At 57.0% G+C, this 18656-nt stretch overlaps 1 protein-coding gene across 1 annotated transcript; it reads left to right on the top strand.

Moving 5' to 3' along the window:
- Positions 1-2196: 2196 nt before the first annotated feature.
- ATP5F1D (ATP synthase F1 subunit delta) lies at positions 2197-8744 on the top strand. Its single transcript, XM_073323992.1, has 5 exons — positions 2197-2419; positions 5265-5418; positions 6151-6239; positions 7351-7478; positions 8602-8744. The coding sequence occupies exons 1-4, from the start codon at positions 2282-2284 to the stop codon at positions 7471-7473; spliced, it is 504 nt and encodes a 167-aa protein (XP_073180093.1). The 5' UTR covers positions 2197-2281; the 3' UTR covers positions 7474-7478; positions 8602-8744.
- The last annotated feature ends 9912 nt before the right edge of the window (positions 8745-18656 follow it).

The following is an 18656-nucleotide window of genomic DNA, read 5'->3' on the forward strand; positions in this document are numbered from 1 at the left end:
CCTGCACTTAGGATGGAAGAATCCAATGCACTGCTGAAGGCTGGGGACCGACTGGCTAAGCAGCAGTTCTGCAGAAAAGGACCAAGGGGTTACAGTGGACGAGAAGCTGGATATGAGTCAGCAGTGTGCCCTTGTTGCCAAGAAGACTAACAGCATATTGGGCTGTATTAGTAGGAGCATTGCCAGCTGATCGAGGGAAGTGATTATTCCCCTCTATTTGGCACTGGTGAGGCCACATCTGGAGTAATGCATCCAGTTTTGGGCCCCACACTACAGAAAGGATGTGGACAAACTGGAGAGAGTCCAGCGGAGGGCAACGAAAATTATTAGGGGGCTGGGGCACATGACTTATGAGGAGAGGCTGAGGGAACTGGGATTGTTTAGACTGCAGAAGAGAAGAATGAGGGGGGATTTGATAGCAGCCTTCAACTATCTGAAGGGGGTTCCAAAGAGGATGGAGCTTGGCTGTTCTCAGTGGTGGCAGATGACAGAACAAGGAGCCATGGTCTCAAGTTGCCAGTGGGGGAGGTCTAGGTTGGATATTAGGAAAAACTATTTCACTAGGAGGGTGGTGAAACACTGGAATGGGTTCCCTGGGAAGGTGGTAGAATCTCCATCCTTAGAGGTTTTTAAGGCCTGGCTTGACAAAGCCCTGGCTGGGATGATTTAGTTGGGGTTGGTCCTGGTTTGAGCAGGGGGTTGGACTAGATGACCTCCTGAGGTCTCTTCCAACCCTAATCTTCTATGATTCCTTCATACCTAGAGACACCTGCAAACACTTCCACCAATCAGTCATGCATGGACAAACTGGGTTTCCTTTTAAAGATGGAGCTTTTCCGGTTGCTGTTTCCTCCTTGTGGTGTATGAAATGCCTGGCACTGGAAAAGAAGATTGAATGGATCCTATCTCCATGCATGGAGTGCCCTCTTCTGGTGCCATAGGGTTGTTATGTATACCCTGCCAGGTAACACTCACACACACACACACTATCCTTGTGAGGCCCTCTTCCCATTCCCCTCCATTCATTTTATCATGATTCAGAATTGGGCATAAAGACTGCTATTTCTCAGGCCTTCATGCTAAGAGCTGGTAATATGCACAGTACACAGTCCCTCCGTGTGTCCATTTCTGAACAGGTAGCTGGTATCTGCTGAGTCTCAAGCACTGTTAGTGGCATGGTGGCTCCAGAGACTATCGGACCAATAGCGAAAGAATTGGTGGAGTTTAAACTGAACTGATTTTTTTTTCCTGTTGCACATTTCGGGTTTTGAGGGACTGCGTTTCAAGGCTGTTGAGATGTAAGAGACAGACACCGTGAGATTTCAATACCCCAGACACACACACAGGCTGCAGGGGAAAGAAAATTAAAAAGCTTTCCTCGCCAGAGGGAAATACTTTTCTTTGGTCAAGTGATTCTCTCCCTGTGCCTTGGTTTCCCCATCCATAACATGGGGATAGTCATACCGACTTCCTCTGTAAAGGGCTTTGAGAGCTAAAGATGAAAAGCACTGGACATGAGCTAACTATATTTATTAATTAATTACATTATTACTATTAACACTGCCTAAAAATTAATGCAAAACAGTGGCACAGGGACTCTCCCTCCCAAGAGCGTTGGCAGGGCCAGGGCAAGCTGGCTGAGTCCCGTTACACAGCTGTAAATCACATCATTTCTTTATACGTAACTCCACTACCCTACTTTTATTAATAAAATGGTCTCTGCTCTGCATGCAACGGGCCCTGTGCATGCCACTACCCGCCAGGTGGAAATGGATGCTGGGACAAAGAGCCCTGGTCATAAATACTATGGAGTGGTTTTGTGGGGAGGTAGGAGGAAAACCCGACCCTACAATAAACAAATAGGTGGGAAGTAAATAGCAAGGCACGGGAGGAAAAAACTACAACTCCCAGGAATCCTAGAGGCAGCGGAGGCCTGCCCCAGTGCATTGTGGGATTCATAGCCTCAGTATTATTTTGATGAGTACTTCAATTCCCACGAGGCCTCGCGGCGGCAAAGCCCCCTGGCGCTAGTGCATCATGGGATTTGTAGTTTGGGGCGTTATCAGGACTACCATTCCCATGAGACCTCGCGGCAGAAGAGAGGCCCCCACACACACACCTTGCCCTGGTGCCTTATGGGATTTGTGGTCTCCAGCGCGATCAGGGCGGCCCCTCGCGCGGTGCATTGTGGGCGTGGCAGTCCGTCCCTCTCCCAGGGTGCCCCGCGCTGGCCCCGTTGCCCTTGGTGGCCTGCCCGCCCCGCGCCCGCCCCGGCCCCGCCATGCTGCCCGCTCGCCGCCTCCTGGCCCTCGGGCCCCGCGCGCTGCGCCTGCCCGGCCGCCGCGCCCCGGCCCGCTCCTACGCCGAGGCGGCCGCCGGCCCGGCCCAGATGTCCTTCACCTTCGCCTCGCCCACGCAGGTGCCGGGGCCCTCGGCCGGGCCGGGCCGGGGGGTACGAGGGGGGGCGTGGGGGGGTCCTAGGCCGGGACCTGGGGGTACGAGGGGGTGTGGGGGGGGTCCTAGGCCGGGACCTGGGGGTACGAGGGGGGGCGTGGGGGGGTCCTAGGCCGGGACCTGGGGGTACGAGGGTGTGTGTGTGTGGGGGGTCCTAGGCCGGGGCCTGGGGGTACGAGGGTGTGTGTGGGGGGGGTCCTAGGCCGGGGCCGGGGGGTACGAGGGGGGGCGTGGGGGGGTCCTAGGCCGGGACCTGGGGGTACGAGGGTGTGTGTGTGTGGGGGGTCCTAGGCCGGGGCCTGGGGGTACGAGGGTGTGTGTGTGGGGGGGTCCTAGGCCGGGACCTGGGGGTACGAGGGGGTGTGTGGGGGGGGTCCTAGGCCGGGACCTGGGGGTACGAGGGGGTGTGTGGGGGGGGTCCTAGGCCGGGGCCTGGGGGTACGAGGGGGTGTGTGGGGGGGGTCCTAGGCCGGGGCCTGGGGGTACGAGGGTGTGTGTGGGGGGTCCTAGGCCGGGGCCTGGGGGTACGAGGGGGTGTGTGTGGGGGGGGGTCCTAGGCCGGGGCCTGGGGGTACGAGGGGGTGTGTGTGGGGGGGGTCCTAGGCCGAGGCCCGGGGGGTACGAGAGGGGTGTGTGGGGGGGTGTCCTAGGCCAAGGCCGGGGGGGTATGAGGGGTGGGGCACTGAGTGTGTGTGTGTAGGGCAATCCCGGGGAGTGAAGGGGGGAATTGAACCCCCCCATCACATCTCCCTGCACTTCCTGGCCTGGGGGCTCCCTAAGTAGGGGAGAGGCCAGGCCTTGCCCCCGGCTCCCAGCAGTCTGCAGTGTTAGAACTGGTCGTGTTGGTCCCCAACCAGCCAGGCCTCTTCTCCTTCGAGGCTGGGCTGTTTGTTTTCCTGTCTCCTCTGTGAGCTTCCCCTGGGAGCCTGCCTTGTGGCTAGCACAGGGCTGTTCTCTGCAGGGTGCTGGTACGGCCCAGTTAGACCTGTGCCAGAACATGCAGCCCCATGCTAGAGCAAGCGGCGGCTGTGCCATGTGGGGATGGCAAGGAAGAGTCCCCAGGTGTGGAATTCTGTCACACACAGACACACACCCAGATACACACACAATCAGGAGCCTGGGTGTAGTGACCTTCAGAGCATATGCAGGGCCCTGCGAGAGGAAGGGGCTGTGGCAGTGCTTGGGGAGGGAGGGAGGTGGGTGCGGATCCCGAGGCTCTGATGGGAGCCATGAAATGCCATTTATGCATCTAACCTCTGTGGATTGTTCCATAGCGATAACAGACCCTGCAAAGAGTGTCCACCTGGTAGAGAAATGTTGTCCACGGCCTGTTTAAACCCAGCACGAGCTCTCTGCCAAATGGAGAGAAGTGCTTGAGCAGATGCTGGGCAAACGATCTGCCCTGGCTGCCCAGTGCAAGCAGGGGGGAAGGCCGGGGTCAGGCCCTAATGGAGCAACCATTGGGGGTGAAAGGGATATAGAAATCTTATTATTTTAAGAGATGGAGACAGTAGTTCAGGCACAATACACTGGATTATCAGATTATAACCTAATCTTCCAGGCTGCTTTGCTAGTGTTCTTCGGTCCTGGTCCTGAACCCCCAGCCTGCTAGCCTGGTCCTGGGGCCCCCATACAGCTCAGCCAGTGCACCTTAACCTGACCCTGCAGCACCCAGTTCTGAAGCTCCCCAGCTCTGTTGTGCGTTTGTGCCGCAGTAGCACTGGAGTCCCCAGTTGTAGATCAGGGCCCCGATATGCTGGGCCCTGCACACACAGCGAAAAGGCGAGCTCCGCCCTGAGGATCTTACAGCCGAAGTACATTCTTGACCCTGCAGCACCCCCTGCTATGCCAGCTCTGCGCCCACACTTCTCCAGTTTGCCACACCCCTTACATTCAGCATTCCTGACGCTCCAGTCCTGCCTTTTTGTGGCTGCTGTGTTCCCCGTACCTGTGTAGTCAGGGTTGGCTCACAAGCGAGATGTTTGGTCTGTCTGATTCCTAATGGTGCTGGTGGCTCTTGTGTGTGGGTTGGCATGGCTTGCGTCTCCTGCCACGGAGGTGCCCAGGGTTAGCATGGGGCCTCAGGACTGGGCTAACTGAGGTGCTGTGGGTTGGGATTGAGGTGCACTGGCAGAGCTGTGTGGGGGATGTTCCGGAGCTGGGATAGCAAGGGGTGCTGCAGGTTAGGATTGAGGTGCATGGGGGGAGCGGGGTGGGTGCCCAAGGGTTGGGCCAGCAGGGGGTGCTGCAGTTCCAGTCTGAGGTTACACTGGCAGAGTGCCTTGGGGGGGCGGGGGATGCCCAGGGCTGGAACAGAGCATTAACATTGCAAGGCAGGACTTGCGAGGAGCCTGCCTCGCTATCTCTCTCCTATCAGCCTCCTCGGCCAAGGTTCACTTTAAGGCCTCCCTACGCTCTTCCCAAGCTTCTCCAAACCGCTCCCTTTGTCTCTCTCGCCCACTCCCGACTCCATGACTCCTCACGCCGCCCCCCTGCGCTTGGAGCGCTTTCCCAGTCAGTGTTTGCCAGGCCCACTCCCTCCCCACCTCCCGAGTCCCACCCTTCTGAAGCGTTCTGGCTGTACGCTTACGCTGAACCCGCTCGACCCTTCAGCCTGGGAGGGCAGGGCAGGGATACTGTTAACTCAGCAGGTCATGCCCATGCTGTGAGAGCAGACTCCCTGGGTCCCTTCTGGCCCTTGCTCAGCCAGTGAGCTGCAGGATGGGATGAGGGACGCTTGATGTCTGCCTGGTACTGCCTCCTGCTGTCGGGGTAGAGAACTGCTCCCAACCACCCTTCCCCTCTCTCAGGTGTTGTACAACGGAGCCACTGTGAAGCAGGTGGACGTTCCCACACTGAGCGGCAACTTTGGCATCTTGGCGGCTCACGTTCCCACCCTGCAGGTCCTGAAACCCGGAGTTGTGACGGTCTTTGCCGAGGATGGCACAGTGACCAAGTACTTTGGTGTGTGAAACTGGGTGGGGTCCTGAAAGTGTGAAAGGAGGCCTCAGGGAGGAATTGTTGTCTGGGAAGGACTCCCCTTTGGGGTTACCGTGGGGGAGAATCTTTGCTTCACCATTGATCATGGGAGCCTGGACTCCTCCTAGGTCCTGTCTGTGGGTCTGGGAGGGGGCTGTTGTCCAACAGATGGATTCTTGGGAATCTGGACTCCTGCGTCCTATTTATGGCTCTAGTACTGTGTGAGTCTGGGTAAGCCACTTCATCTCTCTGCCTCAGCCCTCCTGTCAGTAAAATGGGGATAATCCCTCCTTCCTGGGGCAGGGGAGGGACTCTGGCAGGCTTGTGAGCCCTCTGCGAAGTGCATTGAGGTGTTCAGCTGGAGGATGCTGTAAGAGTCCTAGAACAAGCGAAGAAATGACCTGGGTGAGTGGCAAGTGAAGATCCACCATTAGAACGTACGCCAGTCCCCTGGCAGGTCTGGGTAGTCTGTCCTGGTGACTAGAGCACCTGATGCCTGGGGCAGTGATAGTTGACAACAGACCTGGTGTGGGGGCAGGCTAAGAATGTGTAAGCTCCACTAGATACAGACGGGGGTGCCAGCCATTGTGACTCCTTCCTGCCACCGTGGTCCTGTGACCTGGCCCCACAAACCAGGCTTAGCTCACAGCCCTGCCCTGTACCTGGGGGCCACCCAGTACAGCCACTGACTCCGACCCCCTGCTGTTGTGTTTGCAGTGAGCAGTGGTTCCATCACAGTCAATGCAGACTCCTCTGTGCAGCTGCTGGCAGAAGAGGTGGCCGCTTTGGACATGCTGGATCTCACTGTGAGTACCCTGCAGTTGCCTGCCCACCCTGGGTGGCGGGGAACAGGCTGGGCTGGGCCCCGCTTGCTAGCAGGGCAAAGAATCAGACTACATGCTGAGGTCTCCTATGGGAGATTCGCTCCCCATTCCTCCTGCGTGGGCTGCCTGTCTCAGGAGCTTCTTGTGGCTGAGGAAGGCTTTCCCAGATCAAGGTCTGTTTCCTCACCCTGAGCTCTCCACCCACTGCCCAGGATCATAGAATTAAACCTTCCTTTAAAGGATACAGGGGACAGAAGCTGAGTTAACCCCTCCCTGCAAACTGCCTCCCTTTGTCCTAGAGTGTTCAGCGATCTTTCACAATGCCACACCTGCTTCAAAGTCTTGGGGGGCCCATCTTTTAAACCTGGGGCCCTGTAGTAGGCTGCCCGATGCCCAGGCTGGCCTCAGACCCACGGAACAGGTCTCTCTACACACACTGTGTGTGGATGAGTGCCGGTGCGCAGGGCTGGCCTGCACTGCAAAGGCTGCAACATTGGGCTGCTGGGGTTTGCTGCTGCAGCCAAGGACAAGCCGCCTCGGTGCCCTCCCAGGAGGGTTTTAATGCTGCTGGCTCAGCAGTTGCCTGGTGTGGCGTTGCTGAATACGCCCTTGCCCTTTAAGAGTGGTTTGTTACTGCAGTGCTGCTGACTCTCTTAAAGTGACAGCTGCTCTGGGGAAAGGGGCCTGGCTGGCTGACTTGGGGCAGCAGGTCCTGTCTAACCACAGCCCAGGGACACCCCAGACAGTGCCCCTGACTGAGAAGGTCACTTGGTCTGTCTCCATGGCCTCTGCTGAGACAAATTTGTCCTCGTAGGTTCTGTGTGCTTGAAAAGGGGCTTGACTTGAATGAGCAGTGTGTGGTATAAGGATGTCCCTAAGCACCCACCCTGGGCACCCAGTACTGGTGTGGGGCCCAGCTCGTTACGTCCAGTCCCCATAATAACAGCCACCCGCTCAGCTCAGTGATGCACTTCAGGGAGTAGCTGTTCCAGCCCCAGAATCCCCAGCAGTGCCAGAGGCAGCTGTGATCTGACGTACCTTCCTGCTCCTAATCTCCCAGTGACCACTCTTCCCCTTGCTTGTGTGTTTACAGACTGCTAAGTCGAATCTGGATAAGGCCTTATCCCAGCTGGCTGCAGCACCTGACGAAACAGCTAAAGTAGAAGCCCAGATTAACGTAGAAGCCAGTGAGGCCCTTGTAAAAGCCCTGGAGTAATTAGGGTAAGCATCTTCTGTAACAAGAACAGGAGGACTTGTGGCACCTTGGAGACTAACAAATTTATTTGAGGATAAACTTTCGTGAGCTACAGCTCACTTCATCTGTAACGTGGCCTGGTGGGTAGCTCCGATCTTTGTTGTTAACTCAGTCCTCTTTGAAGCCCCATCTAGAAGGGCTGAGGCGGCACGGCGCAGGGCTACTCAGCCCAGTGGGAGATTGGTGTATCAACAGCCAAGCTTCCCTGACTGCCCTGATGGAGGAGGGAACCCTCTTGCAGCCCTGGCCCTTGGTGAACAACCAGATGCAGACACGAAAGCAGTTAGGGGTATGCCCCTGCCATAGCAGACCTCTGCCATTAGATGGCAGCATGGGCCAGGTCAGTCTCTGATCATGGCTGCAGGGCAGGAGGGGTGCCTGGTTAGCGAATGACTGGAAGGTAGCTAATGCCTGGACACAATCGGTTCCTGACCCAAGCTGGAGTCTTTGCATTCATAGTGGCACTCTGATTTCACTGCTATTTACAGACTTCGCTGTGGGGTCTGAAGGCTTCTAGATATAGCCTCGGACACGGCAGGGCAAATTTGGGGATGGGCTGGTAGTAGGAGTCTGACTTACAGGTGGGGGGTATGGCAGGCTGTGCCATCCTAAGCTAAATAGCTACACATGCCTCCACCCCCATTTTGACGCTGATCTCCTCAGTGAGAGCGAATTTCTCCTGTCTCTGTGGTTCTGCCCAGTGCCCCCTGAGCTCAGTGCACGATCCTGCCAGCATATGGCATGCTGAGCCTTGGCGCTTGGCTGAGTGCCTGCTGGGTTTGAAAGGTGCTGCACGGGAAGCCCCAGAGACCACCTGAGCAGGTATAAGAGGACAGGTTGCCCAGCTGTTAGCCCCTGGTCATCTTCATGGATGAGAGGAGAGCTTGGTCTGTATGGCCGGTTTGCTCCTTGTCCACTCCCCTGGGGCTGTCAAGGGTGCTCGTGGTTCTCAATGCCTTGTTTCACATAGGCCACAAAATGGCTGTTGGCCATGAACAACTTCCAAGCCCCCAGAGGAAAGGCACTGTGTTCCTCATTGTTCCCTCAGCCTGGATCCCTTTCAAACCTTTCCACTTGTGTGTGTTGCAGGGATTCTGTTGTCGATGTGCAGAAGCCATGGACTGGGGCTGGGCCCGACTTCCCCTCCCTCCCCCGCCCGTTTGTACAGATGGCGTGAGACAGATTGATGCCGATATATCGCTTTGATCAATTAAAGAAAACAAAAGCCCCAACTTGCCGTGTGTGACCTTCTTCTGAGGCAGGTTCAGTCTGTGGAACGGAACCCATGGTTTGCACCAGCCAAATTGCACAGTGCTCCTCTGCAGGTGACGTGCTAATTGTGAGGGTGTTCCTGCCCCAGCTGTGGTCTGGATGGGTGAAGCTGGGAGCGGTCGCCCCAGAGGCATGTAGGGTTGGTCTGTGAGGGGTCCCCTTAGCGGGGTGCATCTCCATGGAGAACCATGCTGAAGGTTTCGTCTAAGTCACATTCTTCATCCCCTGGCACCAGCTTGCAGAACAATCCGCCTGAATGGAAGGATTAGTGCTGTGCAAACCTAGGTGCCGACGGCCCAGTGGGGCAGCCTTAGACTCGGATCTTATCTCCTTCTGCGTAGTAATGGCTTGCAGGGAGTTAAAACCAAAACGCTACGTCCCACCCGCCCTGATCACCCACCTCAGCTCTCCCTGTGAAATGGTCTTCTGCATATGCCTGTAGGGATTCCTGTCAGCGCTCGTCTGCATTTCTGGGAGGAGTGTGCCGCTGGCCAGAAAGTGTCTGACCCCCTCCCTGGAGCATGCTGCTCCATCTTCCCCAGACACCAGGCGTCCTGAGAGCTTCCCAATCCTCCAACATGGAAGCTCTGAGTTGGCTTCATTCCCAGATTAGGAGAGGGGGACAGATCCTTCCTGAATGGCATGGGAGTACCCAATATATTTCCATGTACTGGGATGGCCGTTGGCTGTGGCCCATCCCTGGGATTTTTGACCCTGATATTGGTGAAGGCTCCTTAGCTCTGGCCAGTGTCTGAGGCTGGATTGGTGCTGTGCTCAGCCTTCCCGCTGGGAGTAGGAGTGATCTGCTTAGTGTGTCTCCCTGAGGGCTAGCGAATCCCCACCTGCCACCTCAAATGGCAGAGAAGATGAGCATCACCTAGGGGGAGGAGTGGGCTGGAACAGGGCGGAAAATCTGGTTCTCCTCCTTCCTGTCCCAGAGCCTGTGCTAGGAAGTGGGTCTCACAAATGGCACCATCTGCCTCCAGAGTCTTAATCTGATACTGACCTCCTAGCTCCTTCGGGAGAAGGACTGCAAAGCCCTCTCTCAGTGGGGCCTCCGGGCAGTTGGGGAGTATCCTGAAGCCCACGTGAGGCACAGAGCAGGGAGTGACTTGGCTAAGGACGCCCATCAGTCGGCCCTCCCTCTTCCTGTGCTCTTATCACCTCTTCTCAATCTTTTGGCATCCACTGGAGACCATCCAAGTCCTGTTGCTGGTGATCTCAATTGGCTGAGACTCCAGGAAAGGTCAGTGGGCGGCAGAATTAGTGGCTCACTCCCCTCTTTGCGGTGTGCCCCCCACTGTCACTCTGTGCGGTAACGGCGCCTGAGTGTAACATGGTTATTTTCAGCGCTGCCACCAAGGATGTACCCTTGGCTGCCGCCTCGTCTCCTCCCCCTCCCCTCCTCTTTTTCTTCCCCTGATCAGAAATAGCGCCAATGGTGTTAAATTCCTCACTGTCATTTATTAAAAGCCTCTAAATGCCCGTTGTATTTGGAGCTCTGCTGACTTCTCTGCTGCTACAGTGCGTTTTCCTTTCCCATCGCTGCTCCTTGTAAAGGTCAGGCATTGCACTGTGCATAAGCAAAGCCTCAAAGTCAGAACGAGTGCTAATTAAAATGTCTTGGGAGTAACTGGGGATGGAACCGCTTTGATTCCTCTTCTGCGCGCTCTCCCCTGCTTCTATTTGTGGCTCGCGTGTGCCTGCCTGCATCTCTCTTTCCAGCGGAAGGTGGGTTTTTTTTTTCCTTTCCATCTAATGGAAGAGCGTTGGCGAGGCCGGGAAGCTGGGGAAATGGCCAGCTGCTATTTTTAGGACCAGAAAAGTGTCTCCATCAGCAACCCATCTAGCTATTCAGAGCATCTTTTGCCAGCTCCGGCTAGCAATGGCAAAGATGCAGGGTGATCGTGGGCACAGGGACCGTCAGAGACGGAGACTCGGGGGTGTGCACCTCTTTTTATGGCAGATGATGGCCAGTGTCCACTTCTGCACTTGCCCTTCTCTTGCGTAAAGTGGTGGGTGCTGGGAATTGTAGTCTCCGCAGATTGCACTTCTGGGCAGCTGCGACTTGCTCTGTTCATCTTACCAGGCAAGCGGTGCCCTCCCAGAAACCTGACCAGCCAGGCCCCAGATCCCTCTGCGACGACTGACAACAGAGAAGGAGAGCTGAGAACTTCCGGGCTGGTCCAAGCTCCTTGCTCCGGGTGTGTGGTCATTAGGATTTTAGCGCAACGTGATCGGGCTGCCCTGGTAAACATCGGCATATGCTGCATGGGGGCTGGAAGACTCTCAGCTCTTACAGCAGCACTAGATCTGTGTGCTCTCTTGGTTATCCAGAAATACTTCCTGCTACGTGGTGTGTACATCCCACCTTGCTCACTACTGCCCCGGGGGGCAGTGCTGGAAGCTGTCTTCCCATAAGCTGGTCACCTTGCATCTTGCAAAAGTGTCCCCCAGTCCCTCTGTCCCCTGGGAGTAATTGCCACCCCCCATAGCCTGCTACCCCCCTTGCCCAGGCTCTGGAGATACTGTCCCCTCCTGCTAACCTGTTTCTCCTTCCCCATCAGCGCTGATTGCCAGGATTGTTATGTATATAGCAATGTTATCCTGTCCCCCAGCTTATTCTGAGCTGAGCTTTCTGCCCACTAGGAAGCCAGCATCTGTCCCATCCTTTCGCTGCCACGGGCTCTGGCTGCTGCTTGCCCGGAAGCTACGGCTGATTTGCTCTGCTCAACGATCTCGCTTGTATCTTACCCAAACTAAAATAACCTGCCCTAGTGCTTTGGCATCTACGCTGATTGGGGGCATGGCAGGGGATTTAAAATCTCCTTCCGTGTACATGCTTGGATCATGGGACAGAGAGAGGTGAGGCAAAGGGCCCTTTGTGGTGGGCCTAGCAGCTGTTCATGGTTCTCTTAATTTCCCACTGCTTACTTGCATTAAAGGATAACTCCTTCCCCATGGAGACAAGTGCGGGGGTGCCCCATGAGACATCTTGGCCGGGATGATGTGATTCATGCTAAGGAAAAGCTTGGGAGTCCCTGTTAGAAGTGCAGGAGTACTTGTGGCACCTTAGAGACTAACAAATTTATTAGAGGTTACACCTTTCTTTGAAGGCAGCAGCTCCTGGCTGCTGCTGGGGGTGGAGATATGAGACTCCTTTGTTTCTAGGAAGGCAGGAGGTTGCTCAGCCAAGGTGCTTATGATAGCTACAACTCCAGCAAAGAACAGCTCTGGTTCTCCTGGGATGGGCATGAGTACAAGGGGAAAGGTACAACTACAGAAGGGGTCAGAGGCTGGTCTAAGGGAGAAAAGGGGCACCCCTTGCTGTCAGCGAACATGGCCCAAGGGCTAGGGCACTGAACTGGGTCTTGGGAACCCTGCATTCTAGTTCTCCCTCTGGCCAGCTGTCTGACTTTGGGAAAGTCATGTCCCTTCTCTGCCTCAGTTTCCCCATCTTGTACAGACTGTACAAGAGACTGTAGAGCACTGTGGGGTGGATAGATGAAAAGCATTGTTGTTATGGGGCAGGTTGGAATTTCTTTGCCTTGTGGGCTTTACATGGCCCTGGGTGGGCATGAGAGGGGAATGTTAATGAGGAGTGAAGGGCTGACTGGAAAAAAGCTGGATCGGTGGTGGGGGTGGGGTGGCTGGGGAGGAATTTATTGCATGCTGGAGCAGCGGGGAGAGCATGTCATTTATTTCCATTAGGGGTTTTTCGGTCATGACTTGCATATCTCAGCCAGATGGACGGCTGCTGCACAGGGATGGGGGAGCCAGCGGAGAGGGAACGGTTGGAAACTGAAACATCAGTGTCTCTTAAGGGCCTGGTGGCAGCCGATTTGGCGTCTCTTCTTGCAGGGAATAATTTACAACAGGGGGTGGATCCTGCTAGGGAATGTTTCCAAAGCACCCGATTTCCCCACCCCTGTAGTTGGGAGCGACGGTGAAGGGGGAAGATATTTCCCTGGTTCTACCCGGATTTCCAATGCAGGGGAAAGGCTGAAGAGGCTGAGCTGTGGCTGCAGTGGTTTTAGCAGAGCTCTCTGGTTGCTGTTGGATTGACTCCCCTACATTCTCCCCGTACCCCCCATGCTCTCCGTGCCAATTCTGAATGCTGCAGGGCCCTGTCGTTCTAGTGCGTTTCAGAAGGGGATACCTGCTCTGACCCAGTTGCAAAAATATATTTTAGAACTGGAAAAAGTACGGAGAAGGGCAACAAAAACAAACAGGGATATGGAACAGCTTCCATACAGGGAGATTAAAAAACGGGGACTGTTGGGCTTAGAAAAGGGACGATGGCGGGGGGATGTGGTAGAGATCTGTAAAATCATGAGTGGTTTGGCGAAAGTGAATAAGGAAGTGTATTTCCCCTTCCGGTAACACAAGAACCAGGGGTCACCCAATGAAATTAATAGCCAGCAGGTTTAAAACAAACATAAGGCAGTACTTTACGCGACGTGGCCCGCCTGCAGAGCTCATTGCCAGGGGATGTTGTGAAGGTTCAAAAAAGAACTAGATAAGTTCATGGAGGGTAGGCCCATAAGTGGCTATTGGCTAAGATGGCCAGGGGTGCAAGGCTCTGGGTGTCCCTAAACCTCTGACTGCCAGAAGCTGGGACTGGACTAAGGGGATGGATCACTCAGCAATTGCCCTGTTGTGTTCATTCCCTCTGAAGCATTGAGCACAGGCCAGCGTTGGAAGACCAGATACTAGGTTAGATGGACCATTAGTCTGACCCAGTCTGGCCGTTCTTATGTAGTACTTACGCTCCAGTGTCTATGCACCGACACTGGTAGCACCCTCTGCATGCCTTGTGTGGGACAGGAGCAGTTCAGAGGGGAATGACTATCACACACACACCCCCCACCATCTCCCACCCACCCCCATCCATTGCTCCCCTGTGCAGCTGAGTCTGATGTTGGCTGACTGGGGCTCCTCTCCACTAATGAGGTGTGGAGCAGGGAGGGCTGGGAGGCTGACGGGCTGTCTGGGAATGCTGTTCTCAGGAGCCTGCTCTGCCTTGATAACTTCCTCCCCAGTCCCAGCCCTTCCACTCTTGCAAGGCTGAGGCTTTCCAGAGTAACTCCACAGAGCAAATTCCTAGCCCATCTGCTGGCCAGCCCAGCCCTGCTCCAAAAGGCCCAAATAACGGGGACTCTGCGTTCTCTGGGGTAGCAAAACATGGTGCCAGCTGGTGTGTTTGGAAAGGCCAGGTGTGCGGTGTGCTGGAACAGCAAGGCCAGGTTAGGGTGTTAACCAGTATGTGTGTCCCCAGGCACCCTTGGGTGCCTCTGAAGGAGTTTTCTGGCACTTCCTCCTCCAAAGGGAATGCTGGGCCCTGCTATTCCATGGGCCATTGGCTTCTTTAATGATTAACCTCCGCTTCGTTAATTGTTCCATCCACATAGCCTTGCTGCCTTGTTTCCAGCACTGGAAAATACTGCCTCCCCCTTTCCACCCACACACCCCACCCAGTCCACACAGCAGGGAACAGAGATAAACCTTCACAGAAGGCCTCTGTTCCTGGGAGCCGATGCTGGGGTGGAGTGGAACCCAGTGGAAAATCCCAGGCGGTGTTTGAAATGCCCTGCAAAGCAGGGACGGAGTGGGAAGCTTGTCACCTGGACACACGGCGTGTGTGTCTGCCTACGATCGTATTAATACAAGGCTGTGAACGCCATGCTCTCGGTTTTCCATTACCATGGATTCTCGGTTCTGGTCACTGGATTTCCCTTGGTGTTGGTTTTTCTCCATGCCTGTAGGTGGTGCTGGAGCTGTAGCGTTTCAAGGCCGCAGGCTGGTGGCCTGTCAGCAGTTTAGCTGCTAAGGGGAGGAGATGGGTTTTTCCTTCTTTTTCCCACCCTTCCTGCTGGATTTTGTCGGTGGCAAGCGGGGAGGGGTGGGGGCGCGGGCGCCATTGCCAGAGCGACTGGCACTTGTAGAATGGCTTTTGGCTAATGATCTCACTGCCTTGGAAACCCTCCAGGTTGGGGAGATTATCCAGTTGGGGAAACTGAGGCAGAGATTGGGGGTGTGATGTGCCCAAGGCCACATGCTGAGGTAGAGCTGGGGATAGAACCCGGGAGTCCTGGCTCCCCTGCCGTAATCACCACACCTCTCCTGGGCACTGGGGCTCTCCCACTAGGGGATGATGCAGGTCAAGATTGAGGGGCATCACCCCCTTTCTGATGCGAGGGTTTTAGGATGCATCCATGCCAAAGCAGGAGGTTGCCATGCAAGGAGCTGGCAATATCGAATTGGGGTTTGGCGGTGTCCTGCCAGCTGGTTCTTTGCGGGTGCTGGACAGATGCATGAACATCTGGACCAGGTCAGCCCAGCAGGGGTGGGTGCAGCTCTGGAGCGGCGGGAGGCGCTCTAGGGCAGGGCTGAGGTGCACCAGAAGAGCAGAGGCTCTGGAGGGCGTCTTGTGTAGCAGCAGATGGAAGATCTGAACTGCCGGAGTCGTGTAGCGAGGGGGTGCGGGGAAAGGCTGCGGATCAGGGTTAAGGAGCCTTTTGCAGTCACTCGTGATCTCATTGCATGGAATTTGGAGCAAGCCACAGTGGAAGGGGGCTCGGCTGGGACCTGGAGCGGAAGTGCGGGAGTTTTCTAGAGCGGTGTTGGTAGAGGTGCAAAGCAAGCTAGGTATGGACTGGTAGAGGGAGGCCACTGGCCAGGACTGAGAGGTAGCAGCAGAGGACAGGAGCCCAGGGCTAGGATACGGGTCAGGATTGAGGGGCATCAGCAGGGCTGTAAGTGGGAGCCCAGGGGCACTTGGCCCACGGTGGCAGGGCCCTGGCTGGACACGTCAGGGGTGTGCTGTGAGGCGCTGGAAGCGGTTGGCTGCTCTGTGCCATGCTGGCATGGGAGCCAGGGAGTGGGAACTAACAAACACCCAGAGGATTATTCCTCCTCAGAGGAGGGAGAGGAGGCAGGCTCAGCCCAAGACAGGGCAGAGAGACGCTGTGTGGCCTGTGCCCGCGGGGGCCCTGTGGCCTGCCCGGGGCCGGAGGGAGGGACGTGAGGAGGAAATGGCTGCCGGCCGGGCTTCACTGCCTGCCCCAAAGCCCGAGCGGAATGCGGAGGCAGCGGGCCAGGTTCCCACGGAGGCCCTGGTTAAGAAAATACACGCAGAGCTGACGGCGGATGCCATGGCAACTGGCCGGCTGCCACACCACGGAGGGGCTGGTCGGCCCCAGGTGCACCCAGCGCCAGGTTTCACCAGCGTGGATTTCGCAAAGCGGGGAGGGGGGACCGAGCGCCGGGGAGCTGTGCCCCACTGGCGAGGCTGCATGTGCCCATCTGCCTGCTGGGGTGTCTGATCTGTGGCTCCGCTCCTGTTGGGAAAGGTCAAATATTGAAGTGAGCCGGCAGGGCGCCGCTTCCACCGGGAGCAAAGAATCCCCCGAGGCGGCTGCACCAGCATCTGGCCCCTGCTCTGGTCTCCAGGCGCTTCGCTGGGAGGTTCTCAGGCAGTTACTGGGAGGGGAGACTGAGACACCAAGCGCTGGGGCTACGACCAAGCCCTTTAAAGCTGGGAGTAGGATCCAGGAATAGAACCCAGGAGTCCTGGCACCTGGCCCAACAGCTTCATCCTCCCTATGCTCGGCTCCCCTCCTCATGCCCTCCCTGCAGCATCCCCTGCTCCCTGCCGGGTCCCTGCCTTCTCCCCCCACAGCGGGGCGGCGCAATGTCTCAGGGCAGGTTCTGCGCTCTCTCCTGGGACGTGGAGGGGAGGAAGCAGCAGTTGTTTCATGGGTGGCGGCTGGGCTGTTGGCTGTGTGAAAGCCGACGCCAGGCTGGGGTGCTGGGGGGGGAGCGCCCAGACCTCAGGAATGCCCCCGAAATAAGCACCGGGAGGGGAACAGCATGGCTCTTTCTTCCTGGCTTCCTAAAAGCCCTTGGGCGGAGGAATGCTTTCCTGTGGGCCGGGTATGAATAGAGGGCTGGAGGCCTGAGGCAGTGCTGAGATCGCGCACACTTGCACCTGCTCTCCGTCCCCACCCCTGGGCCCTTCTTTCCCCGCCCCCCACGCACACACATGGGGACCTGAATGAGGTAATTGTGTGGGCCAGGCCCTGAGTGGCTGGGACCTGCCAGAGTCGAGGCCAGCAGCGGGCAGCGCTAAGACCCACAGAAGCCTTGAATGGCATCTGGGGTCGCCTGCCAGGCGGGGCTGTGGGGAGGGGAACAACTTGACCCCAGTCTGGGGAAGGTGTTGGGGGGGGGGGGTGCCATTCCCTAGCCAGGTATTTCATAGAACGTGATGTGGGGATTCTGCCCTGTGGGAAGGGATCAGACAGGTCATGGCGGTGGGGAGAGAGGGTCCCTTCTTTGGGGCTTGGCACATAACGTGGGGCATTGCACTGTTGTAACCCACATGCCCTTTGCTGTATTTTTGGAGAGGGGCAGCCCCTGGCGGGGTGGGGTTAACCTGCAGAGTGGGGCGGGTTTAACTCCCACCAGCTGCCCCCTAGAGCTGGCATAGCTGCCTCTCCTGTCGCCAAGGGTGAAATGGCTCCCTGCTGCCATCTTACCTCTCTCTCCCCCACTCCAGGGCATTGCTCTGCCCCTGTCCCCGTCTACCTCGGCTCTGCCGCCCCCTCGCTTCCCTGGGCAGAGTGGAGCAGCTGCTCTGGGGTGTTCTGGCTAATGACAGGGTGTGCCTGCTTCAGGGGTGGAGCGGATAAACTCAGGCTGCTGCCACCCAGAGAGGCAGCTGGGGCTGGGTTCTACACCGCAGCCTCGCTGGCCACACCTGCGCTGGCTGGGGCAGGGTGACACTCCAGCTCTAAAGCCGTGGGCCCAGCTCCAGCTCCTGTCTCATTGATACCCAGGCTCCCACGGCTCAGATACACCCCTCCCTGACCCTCCCCCAGCCAGGCAGTGGCATGGAAAGGGCTTCCCGTGCTCTCTTCTCCCATGCGGGCCGGGAGCTGGTGGGGCCAGGGTGACGGGGGCATGAAGCTGGGCAGGGAGTCCCTGGTGCTGGACCTGGCGGTGCGGGGAGGAACTGGATTTCTGTGTGCAGCACCTGGCGGGGTTGTGGGCACCCCTGCTGTGTGCACCTGGTGTGTCAGGTGAGGGGTGGCCCCTTATCCCAGGCAGGGTCTCTAAAAGCCCTGGCGTGGGCGGGTACCTGCCTGTGTTCTGGAACCAGTGTTTAGGGAAGGCAGCTTGGTTTGGGGGCCCAGGCAGAGCTGTAGTGACCAGACCTGATGGGCTCTGGACTGGATCTGGTTCCAGGAGGGGAGGGGGTGGTTTCTGGGTGTGCCGGGATTAGTTTGGTCTGTGCTCTCTGCAAGATGCCCCACCTATTCTCCTCCCCCAGCCCTGTGGCTCCCCCACATTGTCTTCCCCCTTCACCCTCTGATGCCTAGAGGCGCATCCTGTCTTGCCGGAGGAGCTGTGTCCCCGAGCCACCAGGTGAACCCTGGCTGGCTGCTAGCAAAGGCACTGGGTCTCCTTGCCTGCACGGGGCACTCCAAGGGCACGGTCCCTGTGCCAGGGTGGGGGCCATGGCATTTCTGACGGCTCACACGGGTTCCTGATGAAAAAAACCCAAGTCCATCTGAGAGGGGAACAGCCGGGCCAAAGCGGGTGGGGATGCAGGTGTTTTAGCAGGGAAGCTGCGTGCTTGTCTGCCTCCAAGGGGTGAGTGTATTTCCCATGGGTGTTTATGCACTAATCTGTAGGGACGCCAGGACACGAGAGCGTTTTGGTGTGTGTCCGCATCCGTGTGCCTAGGTCAGGGAGAGGTCTGGTGTGTGTGAGGAGGGTAGGTTGGGCCGGGAAGCTTTTCTGAGTGTGCACCCACCCACGCAGGCTGATCTAGGCACACAGCTCCAGGCACACAGCTCCAGACACAC

This window comes from Lepidochelys kempii, chromosome 25, assembly GCF_965140265.1.
Source record: "Lepidochelys kempii isolate rLepKem1 chromosome 25, rLepKem1.hap2, whole genome shotgun sequence".
NCBI classification, from domain to species: domain Eukaryota; kingdom Metazoa; phylum Chordata; order Testudines; family Cheloniidae; genus Lepidochelys; species Lepidochelys kempii.

Coding starts and splice junctions, on each gene's coding strand:
- ATP5F1D (XM_073323992.1), top strand. CDS start 2,282: ATGCTGCCCGCTCGCCGCCTCCTGGCCCTCGGGCCCCGCGCGCTGCGC. Junction 2,420..5,264: donor CCTTCGCCTCGCCCACGCAG/GTGCCGGGGCCC, acceptor CCCCTCTCTCAG/GTGTTGTACAACGGAGCCAC. Junction 6,240..7,350: donor TGGACATGCTGGATCTCACT/GTGAGTACCCTG, acceptor GTGTGTTTACAG/ACTGCTAAGTCGAATCTGGA.